Here is a 19,009-nt window from a genome sequence, read left to right as displayed (position 1 = left end):
GGCCCACCCTGCACCACAACCAGGCAAGAGACTGTAGAAAGAGACATTTAATACTTTTTTTAAAAAAATCAGGATTACATTTTGATCTGCCCTAGGCTGGGATGGCTGTCTCTCCTCCAGGTACTGGTGACCAGGGGCCTCTTGGAGGAGCAGGGAGGGCCTGGTGTCCTTGGGGGCTTTACCGGGTCACCAGAGGAGGGGAATGTGAACCAGGCCCGGGGTCCCCTGTTTAGCCAAGTTTTGGATTAGGCAAGAGGGGAAGTGGGTGCAGGGCTGGGGCCCTGCTGGTCTGGGCAGCTGCCTACCTTGGTCTGGAGGAGACGGCCTGGGCCACTGTCCAAAGAGGGTATGGTGGCTGGCTCACCAGGGTGGTGCCCGTGACTCCCCCAAGGGTCCCAGCAGCCAGGGGTCTGGGAACATTCACTTAACAAAGCCTTTGTGCTTGACCTTCCACATAGTGGAGGCTGGGCTCCCGTGGTCGCATGTATGTGTGTAGGCTGGGCTCCCGTGGTCGTGTGTGTGTGTGTGCGTGTGTGTGTGTACACGCACGTGCACGCTGGCAGCTTGTGCCAGAGATGCTCCATGTGCTTGGCTTGGGATGCGGTGGTGGGCACGGGTGTTTGGGGCTTAGTGCCCTGCAGGGGGGAGATGGCCTGTCTTTAGGGGCCCTGGCTCCTGAGAAGCCCAGGCTCGTCTTTCCCCAAGTCCCCAGCCAGAAGAATGGAAGGTGGCATCTGTAGGCACTCAGGGGCCTAGGGAGCTCTGGAGGGGGCTGGTAGTGTCCGGGGGGAATTTAAAAGCAGGATGGCGAGTCTCAAACAGGGGTCTCGCCCAGACCACCCCATCACACCAATGTTCAGTCCTATCCCGTTAAGGGCAGGTCTCCGGGCAGGGCTGGATGGAGGTGGGAGAGGATGCGTGTGCGTGTGCGTGTGCGTGTGTGTGTGTGAGTGAGAGAGAGAAGAGAGGAGAGAGAGAAGGGGGGCCCACCTTGAGTTACCAGTCCCTGGAGGGGTGGGAGCAGTTAGTGTTTCTAAGAGCACCTTAGTGTGAGCCTCCTGGGGCGGGGCGGGCGGAGCTGGGGGGGCAGAGTTGTGAGCAGCAGGAAGGAGGAACACTGCCCAGCCCCCAAGACGGCCACGTGGAGTGGGGAAGGGAGCCCCCACCACCGGGGGTGAGTACTAGTGTAAACAGGGGCCCCGCTGCCCTGGGGCTGGATCAGGCCCAGAGTGGGCCGCCCCACAGGCTGTGAGCACTGCCCAGCTGCGGGGGCCCGTGGAATGCAGAGATCTGGATGGAGGAGCGGCGGGCCGACACACCATGGAGACGCGGTCACTGGGGCAGCGGCACCAGCACCTCCACGTAGCTGAGGGGGAAGAAGCCAGACTGGCCGTGGAGCATGCCCTCATACCAGTTCTCGTCGATCTGATTGGTCAGCGTGATGATGTCGCCCTCATGGAAGCCCAGCTCCCCGTCGTTCTCAGGCTCAAAGTCGTACAGGGCCTTGCAGCTCGGCTGGTCCAGGGGCGCTGGGGGCGGGGGGAGGTCCAGGCTGTCACCTGCCCCTGTGGGGGCGCAGGGGGATGTCGCCTCCTCTCCCCTCCCCCCCACCCCTTTGTCCTGCCTACTCACTGCTCCTTGCTTTCCCCCAAGGAGAGCCGCTCTCTCCCCTGTGGCCCCCACTGCTATCAGGAGGAGCCAAGTGACAAGGGGAGGGAAAAGGGCTCTGTGAGTCGTCACCAAAACGCTCCTGGGAGGAGCTGGGGACACCCAGTGGCATCAGGGTGATAGTGACCAGAAGCACACAGCTCTCAGGGTACCACTTGGAACAGAGGGAAGCCCAGCTCCACTTCTACCAGAGAAGGGGTGGAGAAGGACCCTTGGGGCACAGATTAGCAGGCGGCATCATAAACCGAGGCAGGGGCACGGGGCAGGGCCTGGGCCCCTTGGGGACACTCACGCATGCTCCTGCTGCTGGGGGTCCGGGTGGGCTTGTCAGAAGATCGGAAAGATGATGAAGCTGCTTGCAGACAAAGAACAGGTGGGCTGAGAATGCTGGCGTGGGGCCTGGTGCCCATCCTTGGGGCTCCTTGTGCAGAGAACTGGCCCTGCGGTTGGATGGGTGGCGGGCTAGGGGCTCCCCCAAAGGGGCCTGGGGCAGAGTGGTGCCCTCTCCTCCATTACCTGTGATCTTGGGGGCCGTGGCACAGGGGAAGCCCCCGTTGGACTGCTCAGGCTCTCCGAGGTCCAAGGGCTCCCGGGGCTTGGGCTTATACTCCCGCTTGGGGCGCGAAGAGGCTTCGCGCATCCTGCATGTGGAAGGACGCCTGTGAGCGACTGCAGGGCACCTGTTGAGCCCTCACGTGTCGAGGTCAGGGAACAACGCCTCCAACCCCAGCTATTTATGCTGCTGCCTCGGGACTCGGGATGCACGTGGGAGGTGGCGAGAGGGGGGCCCCCAGGCATATCTCCAAGGCTGCCTACAGGCCTGATCCTACTGCACCCAGAAGCCTCCTCGGCAGTGGCGGCTGGGGAGCTGGTGCCCAACAGATACCCACCCCTCACCAGGGAACCACCGCCCACCGGGGCTTCCCTTCTTAGGCCCTGGACGCTGCTGACTGCAAGATGGCCCTTGGAGACAGGGAAAGAGAGGAAGGGGCTCCCCAGGGGCAGGGCTGGCCAAACCCTCTCCCCACAGGACATCCCAAGCCTCTCCTCTGGGGACCAGGATGAGCATGATGAGGTCCTGCTCCCTCCTGGGACCCCCGCCCCGACTCATGCAGCCTGGGATTCTTTCTGAAAAGGAAGTAACCCCGCTGCTCTGGAAGGAACGTGTCACAGTGGGGCTGGGTTGTCCAGGGGCGGGGGCGTCCCACGGGTCCCCCAGGGCTGCCCTGGCAGCCGCAGCACCCAGCCACCGGGCCTCCCAGCCAGCAGGGTGGGCCGGGGCTCCCGCGGGGAAGGCCAGGGGGCCAGGCCCACCTTCGCTTGAGCTTGTCAGCCAGCTCATCCAGGATCTGCACGGCCTGCCGGTGGTAGTCCAGTTGGGCATCCACCAGGGCGGAGAGCTGGCTCACCTGCTCGATCTGCAAGGGACCAGCCAGGGCTGAAGAGCTGCCCTCCTTCTGGCCCCCATCTCTGGCTGCCTCCTGCAGGAAGCCTTCCCAGATTGTTCCAGACATGGGCCCAGCCCCCGCCTGACCCTTGAGCTGCAGCCGGAGGAGGGTGAAGGGCCTGAGGAGACCCCAAAGCCTCAGTGGGCCAGTGGCTTCCTGTGGGCCTCCTGTTCCCCCTTCCTTCCCTTCACACCCTGAACAGGCTGCCCACTGGCACTGGGAAGTGGGCACCGCCGCTGGGCTCGTGTCTCAGGGGCTCCCCCAGAGTGGTCCCCGGCAGACCGGTGTGGTGGGTGCACGCGGGGAGGGGCTCAGGGCCTACACACGTACGTCAGTCTCCAGGAGGTTGTGCATGCTGGTCTCGGCCACCTCCTTGGACTCCTCAAACTTCTCCATGGCCTGGCGCAGCTCCTCATCGGGGATCTTGCCCTGCCGCTTCTTCTTGTAGTCAAAGTCCAGGCGGCGGCCCTCCAGCTTCTTCAGGTGGTGCTGGGGGCCGGGACGAGGGTCACACCGCGTGCCTGGGACCTCGGGGAGGGCCACCTGATGCCCTGCAGCCCTTCCCGCTGGGAAACCTGGCCTGGGCTGTATGTGTGGGGGGAGGGGGTAGGAGCGAGGGTGGGCCTGGAGCGGCCCCACATACCTGGATCTCCTTCAGGTCCTTGTCGCACAGGTTCTGGAGGGGATCGATGAAGTTCTGCTTCACCTCTATGTCCAGGGAGTCCTTCACCTCAGCCAGGCGCTTCATGGACTCCCCGGCATCCAGCAGGGCGTCGCCTGGGGAGAGGATGGGGTGGCGAAGGAAGCCGTCACAGGAGGCCTTGGCCTGCGCGGCCGAGGCACACCCCACGGCCAAGGACCTGGACACCAGAACAGAGAACGAAACAAGGGACCCTTAAGTCTGACCAGGAGCCACGGGGGCCGGTGGTGACAGGTGTTCACGAGCCGCCCTCCCACCTCTTGGAAGGCACCCAGGTCCACCGTGGGCCGGGAGGGTGGCTTTTGCATGGCCGTGATGCTGTAGGCAGCCCTCGTCCAGGGGACCAGCCACCCTGGAGAAGATCCTCAAGCTACGGGGAAGTGCCAGCCTGCTGGCAGCAGAGACTCTGGCCCCAAGCTCTCAGGCCCGCCCCCGCCTCCAGCCTCCCCAGGGCCTCACCGAAGTTGGACTCGCCGCCCAGCTCCTTCCCATGGCGGATCATGCACTCGCCCAGCAGGCCCTCCGACTGCGGGTAGCCAGGGTTCTTCACCTGCCCTCGGATCTTGGACACCGTGTTGAGCATCGTCAGCTTGGCCCGCGAGGCTAGAAGAGGGCGGGGCCGGGTGGGTGTGGTCTCTCAAGGAGCCACCAGACTGCCAGCTGCCCCCCTCTGCCCGGGTGCTTGTTTATTTCTGAAGTGCTCCCTCGGCCTGAGGAACCAGAGCGTGAGAAGAACCTCCTGAAGAGACGTCCCCCCGCTGCTCTGGTCCTCGTGCAGGAGTACTGGCAGTGGGCAGGAGAGGGGGCCAGCTCCTCGAGACCCCCAGAGAAGCGGGGTAGGCAGGTAGAGGTGTGGACAGGCACAGGTGCCCCAGTGCAGACCTCTACCGGGGGCGGGAGGTGAGGGGCGTGCCTGCACCTCTGCCAGCTCCAGTCTGTCCTCAGCGAAGGCCTCAGGTGGACACAGCTGCTTTTGCTGCCTGTCCTGCATCCTCTGCCTTTCACTACAGGAACCAACATTTGGATTTTTCTCCAGGAAAAGTCCCTGCCTCCCTCTCAGCCTCGGAGACCCCACCTCATGCTCCAAAGACAGGCTTGTGGCTGGGGCCTGGCACCTGATTCAAATTGGTCCAAAGAGTTGACTGGGGGGAAAAGATGCCCTTTTCTGCTGGGACCATTAGCTCTAAGGATAATTTAAGGCTAGGGTTGCCGTGAAAAGCGAGAGCTGACAGATAAAGCAGAAAGGAAACGCATGACCCTGAAGACATCCTTTGGATGCCTGGATCCAGCCATGCCTGAACCTGCCTAGCCCTGGGCATTTCAGTTCTGTGGGCCCACGCACTGCTTCTTCATGCTCCGGTAACCAGAAGATTCTGGACTGACAAGAGACCCGAGGAGCTGGGGGCAGACCCCTTGCAGCTGGCTGGTGCCCTACCTGGGTTGGGCTGCAGATACTCGATGGTTCTGGCCAACACTTCTGTCACGGCCTTGCTGGTAACATCCACCTTCTGTAAAGGGAGTCCACGTGTAGGGTTTTGAAACCATCAGGGCGTCTGAGGCCAAACCAGGAGCACCTGGACAGCCGTTGCCCTGGTCCCAGTTCCCCAACCGCCTCAGAGCCCACGCAAGAACTGCCCGCTGCTTCTGGGGGCCGCCTCGCCTCCCTGCCTCCTTGCTGTTGGCTGTGCTGTGCCTCCGCCACTGCCTGCTCTGGGCTGGGGGGAGGCCTGCGACCCGCCTAGACCCTTCCGGTAGGCCTCGCCTCCCCCCAGGTGCCAGGGCCGGGGCCTATGGGGGCTGGTAACACTGCCAGCATTAGACAGGCATCCCTCTCCTGTTACCTTCTCCATCTCTTTGAAGTCATCGTCCAGCTTGGTCCCTTCAGCCCCTCCGACCTTCTCACTGACCAGCTGGGGAACGAAAGGAGGGAAGAGAGTGTGAGCCTCAGGGGAGGAGGGCGAGGGCTCAGGCATCCACGATGGCTTCCCAGGGATGCTGAACGTGGCAGCCAATGGCAAAACGGGGAGCCAAACGAGCTCCTGCTCCAAACCCACATACTCCTGCAAACCCAGGGCCGGGGGCTCCTCCGGCTGGAAGCCTACCCTGGCTGCGCCCACCCGGTCAGGCTGCGCTGGCAGCTCCGCAGCCCCCAAGAGGGTCCCCCACCCCTGCGGAGTTGTGCAGACTGTCCAGGCCCCCCTCACAGGGCCGCGGGGCCCACACCCGGACGGGGCTGCTGTGGTTCAGCGAGACGCCGAGGCTCACGGAAGCCCCTTTGCTCAGGGAACTGTGGCCTCCCTTTCCCACTGAACTCCTGCCTCTCTGCGAAGGACTCTCGGGGACCAAGGGTCTGCACGCGCCAGGGGCACCTCTGAGAGGCGAACAGGTCCTGAGGCCAAATGAACATGAGGACTGCCATGGGACAAGCGCCGAGTGGGAGGGAAGACCTGCCCCACACGGACCAACTGTGGTGCCCAGAAGTCACTTCTTGCGTGCACGGGTGTGAACACACACAAACACACACACAATTTCCTGGTGGCCAGCAGCAGTCTTTGCCCACTTGTCAGGACCGCTCCCGGGGCTCCTGAAGGCACCCTAACCCTAACCCTAACCTGTGTGGTCTTGGGCCATCAGCTTCACTGGGCTTCAGTTTTCACCTCTGTAAAATGGGGTGACAGGTGTGCACTCACCAAGCTGTGGCCAGGCTGCCGTAGGCTGCTGTGTGCAAGTGTGTGCTCTGGGGTACTCCTGCGACACCCATGCTGCCCACACCGATGACTGCTGTTACTTTCCCCACGCATCTTGGTTCTCCAGGGGAACCACAGAACTGTAGGGCAGACCTAGCCTATAGGCCTTTATCCCTGCCTCTCCCCCCGGGGGTCAAGGGGAGTCTGGGGGGAGCTGCATGCCCCTGCAAGTCAGTGTTCTCATGGCAGCTGCACCCCAGGAGCCCAGGAGGGGATGGGGCACAGAAAGGAAGCAGGGCTGGCTCAGGGCCCCTCCACCATGCACCAGTATCTGGGGGACCTCCAAGGGCAGGCAGGGGCTGCCCTCCCATTTTTGACTTTATAAGGAAAGACCCTGGTCTCTCCTAGGTGTTTCTGGGGTGTTATACTTTATTTCATGGGGCAGTTTCACTTCTTTTGATTATGGTAAAACAGGACGTTCTCAAATTCAGTGGTTGCCAGAGGGAAATGAGTTAGGTGTCTGATGTGAGACAAGACACTTCTGGTGAACTGAAAGGGTAGCTGAAGTGCTGGGGCTCAAAAACCACACTTTCCGGGCCGAGGGCCTGCTCAGTACAGGGGACATGGGCGCCCCCAGGGAGCAGCCCCTGCTGGCGGGGACTACATCCTTTCTCTGAGGGGAGAGGGCACAGGCAGACCCCACAGCCTCTTCCAGGCCCTCCAGGAGTGTCACCTCCCCATCTTCCCTGGGAGCCCTCTGACAGCTCCCATGTGGGGCCTCCTTGCTCTGGCACCTGGGGGGCTGTGCTGGGAACATCTGGGTCCCTACCAGTCTCCTCGCCCTACCCCCACCTGGGAGCTCCAAGCTCCAGTCCCTCAGGCTGATTTGCCCCAGGTCCCTTCTCTCCAAGGCCCACAGTCCGGAACTGGCACAAGTGGATGAAAGGATGACAAAAGGCCAAAAGGGAAAAGTGGGAAAAAGCAAGCCACATGCCAACCACAGCAAGAGCATCAGCAAAGGGAGGCTGTGCTGAGTGCTGGGCTGTGCTCCAGAGGAGGGGCCTGGGGAGCCCCCAGGAGGAGGCCGGAGGGCGGGGAGTGCCCCATCTGTGTGGGAGGCCAGGACTCTGCCGCTCGGTCCTGCTCGGGGACCCCGCACACACCTTTTCGGGGCCGGCAAGAGCAGCAGCACCGCCATGGAAGTAACACCTTCACGTGTAGCGTCTGCATCCAGCACTCCCCACAACTGACGGTGTTCCCCGGCTGCGGGAGAGGAAACTGAGGCGCAGCCCTGGCAGGGGCCCCGCGGGCTGAAGCCCACTCTTCTCTCTGCAGCTGCCGCCCCCCCCACCCCCCACTCCGGCCCGCAGTGCAGAGGGGCTGGCCCCGTCAGCCAAGGCACCCCCCCCGGGGTGGGGGAGGCAGCAGAGGGGGTGGGTGAGCGCTGCCCACTCTCCGGCAGGGCCGTGACCACGGCGGTGTGGAAATCATGGCCTCCTGGGCCTGCCCAGCTGGGTGGGAGCCTGAGTCACCAGCAGTGGGCCCACACTGGCTGCCACTGTGAAACCCATATGGGTGCCTCCCTGGGGGAACGTGGGGCCCAGGCCAAGCCACGGCCCCAGCCACCCCCGCCAGGTGACAGCCAGGGCTGAGGGGTCGCTGTGGAGAGGCTGCGCTCGGCCAAAGCTGGCAGCGGCCTTCGGAGATGAACTCGCTGTTGCCCGTCACACGGGCCTCTCAGATCTCAGCCTGGCTCCCCACCTGCACGCCTGGCTTCACTTCCGCCCTGGCAGGGCGCTCAGGGACCGTGAGTCCCATGAAGGCCCAGAACAGGGTCCTTTCTGAGGAGGCCGGGCAGCTGTCTGGAAAAAAGGTCCACGAGTGGTTCTGAGACCAGCCACCAGGTGGGACTGCTGAGTGACTGCTGCTCTGTGACCCTCTGAGCGCGGGCCTTCCTGTGTCTGTCCGTACCCTGTGATGGCGGCTCTATCGAGGTATTGCTGGCCTGCGCACGACCCACCAGGGAGTGCACACCTCTGCCCCGCAGGAGGCTCCCTCTGCAGCCTGTCCCTCTGGCAGTACCTCTCCGGGAAACTGCATGAGCCAACCCCCCACCGTATGTTTGGTCTGACCTATGTTACTGCCCTTATATTATTTCTAACCTCTGAGAGGAGCGTGCCCTGCTTGCAATTCAGCCTGCAGGCGCCTCCAGGGCTCCAGCTCCAGGTCCCCCTCAGTTCAAACTGCAGCTTAGACTGCAGAGGTGGTTACTACCAGCCAGAAAGTGGAAGGACCCCAACCTGTTCGCTTCCCCGTGTGCTGACCCATTCGGACTGCTCCGCCAGCGACGGCCCCAGCCCAGCTCCCACCTGGACTCTGAATGGTCAGATTTACGACGACACGACCCCCAAGTGACTGCGACAGGCAGAGGGCACCCACTTCAGGCTCTCACACAGAGAAGCAGTGGAGCCGTGTGGTCTGAGGACACCTGCCCCAGGCACCTGGAAAGTGAGCGAACTTGGAACGGAGATGGGGCTTCATCCCTGAGCACCTACACGACCTCCACCCATGCAAGGCACCCGTGGGCACTCATAATAAAGACCACTCGGAGAAGGGGCTGTTCTCTCAAGGACTGGCGTTCTTCAGCCTTCTAGCCTTGGCCATGTTTGGAGAGGAGCGAGGAATCTGACACGCGGGAGAGAAACAAAGAACGCGCAGTGGAACAATCTGAAAACACAAGACATTGTATGCCAAGAGCCGGCAGGACAGCCGCTCCAGGAGTCGAGCAGAGAACAGGAAGGCAGGAGAACCTTCTTTCCCCCAGGGAGGGACGTGGGGACGAACGGCTGCCCCAGACCAGGCAGGCACGCTGCAGTGGCCCCTCAGGGGCAGCGGAAGCTCGAATCCTGCACCAACGGGAGGCCTTGTAATTGAGTCATCTCAGCGGGGAAACCTGATCAATATGATATGGAAAATAAACAGCCGATCTGCAGGCTCGGTGACCGGGGCAGACGATCCACTTTGACGAATTAAGAGCTTAAGTAAAAAGAGCAGCAGGAGGAGGCTGGCACAGAGGAGCCGGGAGAGAGAAGAGCAGGGCTGCTCAGGGCCTCGCAACGCAGGATGGATGCTCTGCACGTCCTGTTCAGCACCCTCGCGCCTCGTCCAGCCGATATGCTCTGTGGGGCCGCTTGCCACGCTCCAGGTTAACAGCGGAGGTCCCCATCCTCTCCCAACTCCCCCAACTCCCCTCCTGCCCTCCGCCTGGCTAACTTCTCCCTGCCCCCACCCCGTGCTACAACAGAGCAGCCCCCGCCTCTCCCTCCCTCCTCATCAGTGAGGAGCCCAGCGCCAGGCGGAGGGGGCACGCGTTGGGGGCAGCTGCTCTCGGGCACTGGCTGGAGAGTTGGACTAAAAGGCATGGAAGGACTTCCCTGGTGGTGCACAGGAGTTAAGAACCCGCCTGCCAACGCAGGGGACACAGGTTCGAGCCCTGGTCTGGGAAGATCTCACATGCCACGGAGCAACTAAGCCCGTGCACCACAACTACTGAGCCTGCGCTCTAGAGCCCGCGAGCCACAACTACTGAGCCCACGTGCCACAACTACTGAGGCCACGTGCCTAGAGCCCACGTGCCACAACTACTGAGGCCACGTGCCTAGAGCCCACGCTCTGCAACAAGAGAAGCCACCACAATGAGAAGCCCGTGCACCACAACGAAGGGTAGCCCCCGCTCGCCGCAACTAGAGAAAGCCTGCACGCAGCAATGAAGACCCAACGCAGCCAAAAATAAATAAATAAATTTATAAAAATAAATAAAATTTAAAAAAGAAAAGAAAAAGCGATGCGGGTGAAAGAGCCTTGGGGTCCAGGCCCAGCCGCCCTGCTATGCGGTCCCGTTCCGGCCATCCTCGGGTCTGGGCCAGTGAATGCCCTGTGGCTGAGGCGCTGTGACCCAAGGCTGTCAGGTGTGAGCACTTCCGGCTCCAGTTAGCGACCACCGTCGGGAGGGGGTGGGCAGGCCCGCTACCCGCTGCCAGGGCAGAGGCTGTGCTGGCTTTGAGGAGTGCCCCTCTGGCGAGGGAGGTAAGAACAACAGAGACACAGTGATAAGAGCTGCAAGGGAGGTTTAAACACGCCAAACATGCTCCTGGCTGGGTGAGCTGCGGGGGCCAGTGCTGTCCAAGCTGGACCTCAAAGGGCAGGGTTCCAGCAGGCAGAGCCTGGCCAGGCAGGCACATGGTGTTCTGGGTGAGACCCAGGCTCAGGGGCACAGGGGCTGCCATTCCTGATCCTCCACGTGCCAGGCACTGTGCGGGCGCTTTGCATACATCCTGCCATTGATTGTCACCCCTCTGCAATGACAATGCAGGGACCTGCACACCCATTCTACAGATGAGGAAACCCCCGGGGTAAGAGGTGGAACAGCAAGGCTGCGAGCTGAAAGTGGAGAAGCTGGGAGCTGCGCCCAGAGCTGTTGGACTGGTCGGTCCGTCCCTCACTGCTCCCTGCAATGCAGGATCTGCCAGAAGGGCACGGGGCCTCCGAGGCTGTGGGGAGGAGGCAGACTGCCTGTGTGCAGAATGCCCAAACGTGGGAGGTCCCGGGAGGCAACTGCAATGACTCCTGGGCAGGGCTAAGAAATTCCTGAACGGGGAGGACGGCACAGGGACGGGAGGGAGCGACACAGGGATGGACTCATTCGCCTCTACATCCCTTCCAATTGCTACTCCCCTTCCTGCTGGCCTCCCAACACTTGGGAGCCGCTTGCCAAACACCTCAGAGCAGCCCCTTCTAGTTTCCTTTATGGTCTTCTGTCTCATGACTCGGAGAGCCCACGACACGGGCAGAGCCCAGGATGGCCTGCTACCCGGCCGACACACGAAGCCGCTGGCTTTCTCGAGTCTCCTTTCTCTGCTTGGGCCCTGGGCCCCTGACTCAGAGCTGCTGGCAGACACACCAGAGGGTGCACTCTTTGGCTAACTGACGCCCTTTCTGGAAAGGCGAGCCAAGGGTGCTTCTGGGGAGGTAACGTGCACGGTGCACTGCCACGCTGAAGCCTCCTGTCCGTCCCTGCCCAGAAACCTCCAGTGGCCCCCGTGTCGGGATGATTTCCAGAGCCTGGGCCCTTGTGAGTACGAAATGCTTGCCGACGGGGGCGGCACTTGGACTCCAGGCAGCTTGGATCCCACGTGGCTCTGAGAGTAAAGGCCACGAGGTGTGGGGCCGGGCCACCGCCCTAAGGGATGAGGGAGAGGTGCCACTGAAGCAGAGGCCACAGAAACACTATTCATACCCAACTCCTCAGCCCAAGGAGGCGGGCCAGCAGGAAGCCTGAGGGCTCTGGCAGCAGGAGAGCTTTCATCTGTGGCGGGTCTTTAGTAAATATCTGTGAGCTGATGGAGAATAAGTCACCACCCGCTTTGTCAAGCTCCGCAGAGGGAAGTGTCCTGACAAGTCAGAACTTCCTTCAGTATACCCGGAATTCTGGAATGTTCCCGGTTTGCTGGTACCCTTCATGCCTCCGGGCACACACTTCCTCTCCTCCTAGGGATCAAAGCTACGTGGTTTTAAAAAGCAGCTCTGTGAACGGGAGCAGTGGAAATAATCAAGCAGGAAAAGGCTTCTGAAGTTACTTCTCCCGTGAAAACCCCCAGTTGGGCACCACGACCACCAGGTCTGGCCCCAAGGGGCAGACACAGACCCACAGACGCCCCTCCACACAGCAGTGTGTCGGGGTGTATCTGGAACCCAGTTCTGGCAGCACAAAAACAGCGGCTTTGAAGCCCAAGGTGTTCTCTCAGCAGGAGGGATGGCACCTCTGGCCTGAGGCCAGCAGCTGAGATACTGGCTCAGAAGCAGAACCCCTCAGGTCCCCGAGGCTGCAGGCACAAGCCAGCTGCAGGGTCCCCCAGGTGGTGGCGGGGGAAGCGTTTGGCTGTCTCTGTGGAGAGGAGACTGGCCAGGGGGCCTGGTCTGAGCTAGCCTCTTGCAGTCTGAACCCCCCTGGTTCTCTGCCCCCGCCCCGTGGTGCCCCTCCCGCCTCCCTGCCCAAACCTTCCCAGGGCTGGCTTGGTGGGCAGCAAGCTGAACGCCATGTGAGTCCCAGTGGCTGCTCCCCTGCGTGCCACATGCTGCTAAGATGAGGGGGGGAAACTGTTACATGAGAAAAATCCCCTCAAAGTCACGTCCGGCTTAATCTGAGAGTCTGGTCTGGACACGGCACGGGCAGTGGGAGCAAAGCAGGAACCCGTCGTCGGAAAGAATGGACTAGGGAAGGCAGCAATGGCACGTGGGGACAGTCGCTCAGTGACTGTCAAGGCAGTGACGAGCTGGGGGACGGCGGTCCCGAGATGGATTGAGGTGTAGCCTCAGCATCGTCTCAAAGCCCCGACCTCTGCATCTGCAGGCTTTGTGGGTCCTGGTACCAGCAGCCAGAGGTTCACCCAGGGCAGACACCCAGAGAGCTGCCCCTTCAGCCCCAGGCTGATGACCAAGTTGCCAGACCTCCCACTGCTGTGACACTGCTTTCCCGATGGGGCCTCAAACTGGCTTTAAGCACCCCGGATCCGTCACCAGGGCCCCTGTGTGTAAACCAGGCCTGCCCTGCCCTGGCTCAGACTCTCCTCACTTTTCCCCAGGACCCCTCCTGGCTGCTCTCCCCTCGGCCTTGCTGGGCCTCCTGCCCACGGCAGCCCCCGAGAGCTGGGTCCAGAACCCTCTGTGTGTCAGGGTCTGTGCCCTCTCCAGCTCCTGCAATCCTGGGACTGCTCCCCTCCTCCTGCAGGGGCTGGAGGCTGAGGCCTGGCCTGACCCCCCGTTAGCTTCCCACGCGCCCGTGCTCATCTCCGAGCGCAGGGACCCCGTGTGTCTTGCTTTCCGCCATCACCCAGCCCAGTGCATCTGACCAAGCACCCAGGCCCCTTACTTTTGGGGGGTCCTCTCCTGGCCTCGCAGAGGAGTGGCAGCTCAGAAGGACCCAAAGTTGGAGGAGGAGTGAGGGGCTGGGCAGACACGGGTGGCTGTGCGGTGCCTTTCCTGTTGCCTCAGCCCTGTTTGAGGAAAATGCCTCCCTCACCCCGAGGTGACCCAGCAGTCCTTGGAGATGGGGTGACAAAGAACTTACTCTCTGCCTGGCCCGACCTCCATGTGGAGCTCAGCTGAGTGTCGGCCACAAGGGCCCAGGCTGGCCAGTGTTTCCCCTCGCAGCCTGTCTGGCCAGAAGCCACAGGCCTGAGTGCCCTCCCGGTGCGCTGTGGAGGGGTGGGCACTTCCTCTGGGGACCAACCCCCCGGCCCAGAGCGTTAGCCCGGGCTCGACTCTAATGATGGTTGGTCCTGGGATTCCCATTAAAATGCCGAGTTCCTCCACAAGAAAGCAGAAGCACTTAACAAGAAGTGTTCCCTGCTTCCATTCATGGTTAACCAGTTCCCCAGGTCATCTGGCAGAGTCTGGGGGAGGAAGTGAGCCCTGCTGGGTGCTGGGACAGGTGTGGAAAGCAGGCTTCAAATTGAAGCACTTCTGGCTTGTGGGAGGAGGTAGGACTGCTGGAGGGGAGAAGGGACCGCAGAATGTGCATCTTTTAATGTTTCTATGAAACGCAGCAGAGACTGCATTGTTCCTTGGACCCGCGGCCTTGCCAGCCCTTCTGTCAACCTTGAGGAAGGGATGGAGCCCCAAAAGGAAGAGATAGAGCCATTGGGGACCTCCAGCACCCATCTGGCCCAGCTGCAGCCTCTGGGCAGTTATCTCCACCTTATAAATGGAGCAACTAACACCCCAGGAGGCGACCCGCCTTTCCCAGGGCCAGGCAGTGTAGTGTAGTGTAGTGTGTGTGTGAGACCAAGCCATACAGGAGGGGTAACTGGGTGCCCAAAGTCTTAAACCACCTTGCTCTGGAGGCTGCCCTGCATCTCCCTGCATTGCTTCCTCATTTTCAAAGACTGGCCAGGGCAGTCAGGGTGCTGTGGATACAAGGCCCAGCCCTCAGGATCCGGCCGCAAATCCCGCCCCTCCCGCTTGGCTGGGGAAGCGTCCCAGCAAGTGTGAGGCCACATCGCAGCCCCTGGGAGCAGGCGGTCAAGAGGACCACAGCTGTTCCTGGACAGTGACAGTGGGGGACAACCACCCAGGATGACACCCTACACCACACCAAGTGCACGAGCCTGGAGGCGGAAGGCGTGCGTTGGAGGGCCGACTCTGCCCTGAGCCTTCTGGAACTCCAGTCTCTCACACGATACCCACCACTCCAGGGTGGCATGAGGCCACAGCCCCTGGAATAGCACAGAGCTTTCTATGAATACCAGTGGCACCCCGGACCGGGAGCTGCTCAGGGAGGAGGACACCAGTCACACACAGACCCCTGCGCAGGACATGATGCAGCTCATGTGGGGGAGAAGCAGACGGGCCCTGCCCCAAATGTTATCGGGGGAGGTGAGGGCCAAAGCCTCAGGGCCTGGCTGAGGAATCTGGGCGGCAGACTGGGGTGTGGGCTCAGGACTTTGCCTCCTCCAGGACACAGGGAGGGAACAAGCCCGCTGAACAGGGGCTCTCAGGGGGGCCTGATCCCAGCCGGCACCCCAGGCTGTGCCGAGGGTTTTTACCCAACGACCGAGAGGCCAGCAATTGCTTGAGGCTCATCTCTTAGGAACAAATCTCATCTGGAACTCTTGCCAGAGCTGAGAAGCCTGGGTATAAACCGGCCTCATGCATTTTAATTTCTCATCTCGGGGACAAGGCAGGAAGGCTGCATGTCACACAACCAGGAAAATCAATTTCAGATGAAAACTCATAAAAAGAAACACCCAATCCACAAACAAATGAGGTAATAAATTCCCGAGTCCTGCCGCGCCGGCTCCGCACCACTGACCGCGTGCTGTGGCAGGCTGTGCGGTTGGGGAGCTACCGCCCGCAAATCCCCTCTCAGGGCAGCACAGCAAACTTCTGTCCCCACAGCAGAGTAAATGAGGTGTCCTGCAAACTCACCTTTTGTCAATGGCAGAGCTGACGCAAGAGCAGCCCTTCAGGAAGAGACAGGAAACGGGACTTGGAAACCCTGCGAGGCGCACAGCTGTGCGGCCTCCAGAAAGCACCGGAACAGACCCTGTATCCAACACCATCACCACAGCCTACTACATAAGAGGCTGTAGGCACCAGGTCACGAGTCTCACGGAGGGCCACGTGTACCCCAACAGCACCAAGCTAAGGTGACAGAACGATCTAAAAGCCCAGGGCCCCGACCTCCTTAGAACACAGATGCTATCCCCCCCATCTCTACGACCACTTCCATTCTGAGACACTTAACTAATGTGAAGCCACCTCTTCGAGGAAGCCCTCCTGATTCTCCATCACCCGCCTCCTTACCCAGGTGGGAGTGACCTGGCCACTGGCCACCTCTCCCAGCACACTAATGGCACCTCCTCCATTGAGGCCAGAACCCCCGCCCCCTCTGGACCTCACCTTGGACCAGGCTCCACAAAGGCACCCACCTCACCCCACGTCAGAGCCTCTGCCCTGCTGTCCCTTCTGCCCCAGACTTTCCCGTGGTTGGGTCCTGTCCATCTGGTTCCCCCCTCCCCCTGACCCACCCGTCACTCATCCTTCTCTCAAGCCCCTCTTTTTTGTTTACAGCCCTCCTCCCACTGGACTGTGAACTCCAAGTGAGTGACCCCAGCACTGCTGTACCTGCACTCGGAACGGTGTCTGAGACTAGGAAGTGCTTGGTCGATACTTAGCGCCCCATGGGAGGAAGGAACGACCTCACAGGGGTCTGACCTCATGGCGCCATTCCATAGTGGCTAAGCACTGGGAGGGCTGCGGACCCAGGAGCCGGCCGGATGACAGCACCCCCTACCCCTGAATCCCCAACTTTCCTTTGCGTCGCTTATGGGAAGTTCAAGTTAGGCGGCACTCTGCCTGGGGGCTGCCAGTCTAATTCCCCACTCTCCACCCAGGGTCTGCCCACAGCTGGCCCCCTCACCAGAAGGTGAAGGGAAAGTTTGCAAAGGAACAAAATCTGAGCAAGCTGGGCCCAGGCTGGCTTGCATCCAGAGGACCGCGCTCCCTGTGAAAGGCACGTGCCTGCAGTTTGGGAGGACAGGACACGGGAAAGGAAGGCTGACAAGCAAGCAGGCTCTGAAGGCCAGAGGGAAATGGCCCCCAAATGGGCCGGGCTGGAGCCGTAGGGGCCGCACATCTAGGTTCTCCAAGGATCATCGGGGGCGACCTCTCGGGGAGGGCAGAGCTCGGCCTGGGCGCTCCTCCGAGAGAGCTCCAGGAAGAAGCTCTGAGTGGGCGCTGAGGAACATACCCTCACCTGGCTCCACGGCTCGCCTGTCACTCCAGGGCGGCGACACCAGGTGACTCAGGGCCACTGAGACCAGTTTCTTCAGGCGTGGCTACCAGAAGCACCCGGGTGGGTCATGATCCCAGGACAGCACACGGCAAGCCAGAGGAGGTGACGCCATCAGCCCCTCTCGGCACAGCGGACCAGCCCCTCTGAAGTTTAGTGACGGGCACTGCGACACTAGGCCACGTGTTAGATGCCGGCACCCTGTCACCCTGCACGGCCGCTCCTCTTCCTGACCCCCACCCTATTTGTCCAGGGGCACCTGCCCTTCTAACCTGCAGAGTCAGTCCTGGAAACCCTGAACTGGAAGGAATCTCAGCACACAGATGAGGAGATCAACAGGGGCCTGCTGGGGCCAGGTGGGCACCAGAGCCGCCGCTCCTGTCCCCGGCTGCCATCCATCCTGCAGTGGCAGAGGGGGTGGGCCTTCTCCTTCTCAGGACGCACATCAGGCCTGGCGCACACGTTCCCTGATGTTACTGCCTGTAACTGCCCCAGTGGTGGGTGAGCACCCGACTGAGGGGTTCCCAGGGACCCCGCCCTAGATCACAGACAGAGAAGAGCAGTTCTCAGGGGCCGTCTCCTCCGCCACAGCTCACCTTCATTCCAGCAACAGCTCCTGGGAGAGCCTTGCCTCCCCACCCAAACGCACCCTGTCCCCAAACACTGACTTCCCGTTGGCTGCCAGCTGCTGTGATGGGGCTAGTAGAGCAGCAGGGGGCCTGACGCCCAATAGGTGATGGGCAATCAGTATTTGCTGAGATAACGCAGACCTCGCCCTTAGGAGCCCAGGGGAGAACACTGCCAGTCAGGTGTGTCAGTAACAGGCCAAAACAAGGGTTTGCCCAAGAGGTCCTGAGGCAGGGCTGGGGTCGCAGGGGAGCAGTGGGGGTGTGGACCACAGCATGGGGACTGGATCCGGCTCTGTCACCGCACTGTCACTTAACAAGAATGTGGACCTCTCTGAGCCTCTGTTTCCTCAACTGTAAAACTGGGTGCTGATGACGACCCGTGATGACACAGGTCGCTGGGTCTCCATTGTGTGCACAGGCTCTTCACTGCGGGGCTTTTCTCTAGTTGTGGCGCACGGGCTTCTCTAGTTGTGGCATGCAGGTTTAGTTGCCCTGCAGCCTGTGGGATCTTAGTTCCCCGGCCAGGGATGGAACCCGCGTCCCCTGCAGTGGAAGGCAGATTCTCAACCACTGGACCGCCAGGGAATTCCCTCAGCAATGCCTTTTTATGTTGATTTTTCCAGGAGTAAAGCAGCCCTGCCCTCGTCCTTGCTTCTCCGCTGTCACCGTGTGACGTGTCTGGTGCTGCCACTTGCTGAGCTAGGAGCCGTAAGCATATTCAATCTCTCTCCATCTGATGATGATGGTCTAGTAGCCAGGGCCTCCCCCCGCACCCAGGCCAACCTCTGCTCCCCTAGAAGGACTGAGCCCACAGACAGGCGGTGTCCGGACTCCCGGATGAGGAACAAGAACACAGTAGGGCAGGCCAGTGACCCGGAAGCCCCAGCACTGGGGGCTTCGCTCTGCTGCCTGCTGGGGACAATCTGCATCCTCCTCTCCCTTCTCCCTCCCGTGTCCACATTCAAAGCCAGGGTCCAGGTCACCTCCTCGTGAGTCATCCCTGGTTTCTCCGTACAGGGCGCGTGTCATAGGACCCTGTGTCACCGTATCTGCCCTATTTCAATCGCTCAGCCACTGTGCGTGTCTGGGACACTCTCCTGCCCTGAGCTTACCTGCTCCATCAGAGCAGGATGGGGCTGAATGTCTGGGGTCAAAGTCAGCAGGCCAGCTCCCCACTTGAGAAGGTTGCCCTTATTCATTCAACAGATATTTATATGTGCCAGGTATAGTAGAGGGAAAAAGAAATAGATACTACAAGCTCACACAAAAACGGCACTACCTTAAGGACCTAAGATAAGGAGCCCCTTCCTCCTTGTGGGGAGGGAACCAGGTAGGAGTTACAAGATGTCCCTGGACTTGGCTTTGAAGGATGGGAGAAAAGGACATGACATGAGGAAAGGCAGAGACGGAGGACGCGGGGTCTGCACCAATGCAGAGGACAGAGGCGCTAAGGGCCGGCTTGGAAACCAACTCCCAGAATGTGATTCTGAAGCGTCCCCTTTGCAGGTGTGGGAGTGATTAGTGAA

The 19,009-nt window shown here is 61.2% G+C and overlaps 1 protein-coding gene across 5 annotated transcripts in view; it reads right to left on the bottom strand.

Moving 5' to 3' along the window:
* Window positions 1–32: 32 nt before the first annotated feature.
* SH3GL1 (SH3 domain containing GRB2 like 1, endophilin A2) overlaps window positions 33–19,009 on the bottom strand; it is a 32,274-nt gene continuing 13,297 nt past the window's right edge. Inside the window, exons 2-11 of one of the 5 annotated variants that reach the window (XM_067734160.1) lie at window positions 7,667–7,766; window positions 5,658–5,726; window positions 5,252–5,324; window positions 4,276–4,419; window positions 3,760–3,893; window positions 3,447–3,605; window positions 2,983–3,149; window positions 2,185–2,309; window positions 1,961–2,020; window positions 33–1,565 (exon numbers count right to left, since the gene is read on the bottom strand). In XM_067734160.1, coding sequence (XP_067590261.1) covers window positions 1,333–1,565; window positions 1,961–2,020; window positions 2,185–2,309; window positions 2,983–3,149; window positions 3,447–3,605; window positions 3,760–3,893; window positions 4,276–4,419; window positions 5,252–5,324; window positions 5,658–5,666 — 1,104 coding nt within the window. In that variant the 5' untranslated portion in view covers window positions 5,667–5,726; window positions 7,667–7,766 and the 3' untranslated portion in view covers window positions 33–1,332. The remainder of the gene's footprint in view (window positions 1,566–1,960; window positions 2,021–2,184; window positions 2,310–2,982; window positions 3,150–3,446; window positions 3,606–3,759; window positions 3,894–4,275; window positions 4,420–5,251; window positions 5,325–5,657; window positions 5,727–7,666; window positions 7,767–19,009) is intronic. The other 4 variants (XM_067734155.1, XM_067734156.1, XM_067734157.1 and 1 more) reach the window with 4 other exon arrangements.

This window comes from Pseudorca crassidens, chromosome 3 (genome assembly GCF_039906515.1).
Source record: "Pseudorca crassidens isolate mPseCra1 chromosome 3, mPseCra1.hap1, whole genome shotgun sequence".
Lineage (NCBI taxonomy): Eukaryota > Metazoa > Chordata > Mammalia > Artiodactyla > Delphinidae > Pseudorca > Pseudorca crassidens.
Note: the sequence above shows the minus strand (reverse complement) of the source record. Positions and strands in the feature narration are given on the sequence as shown.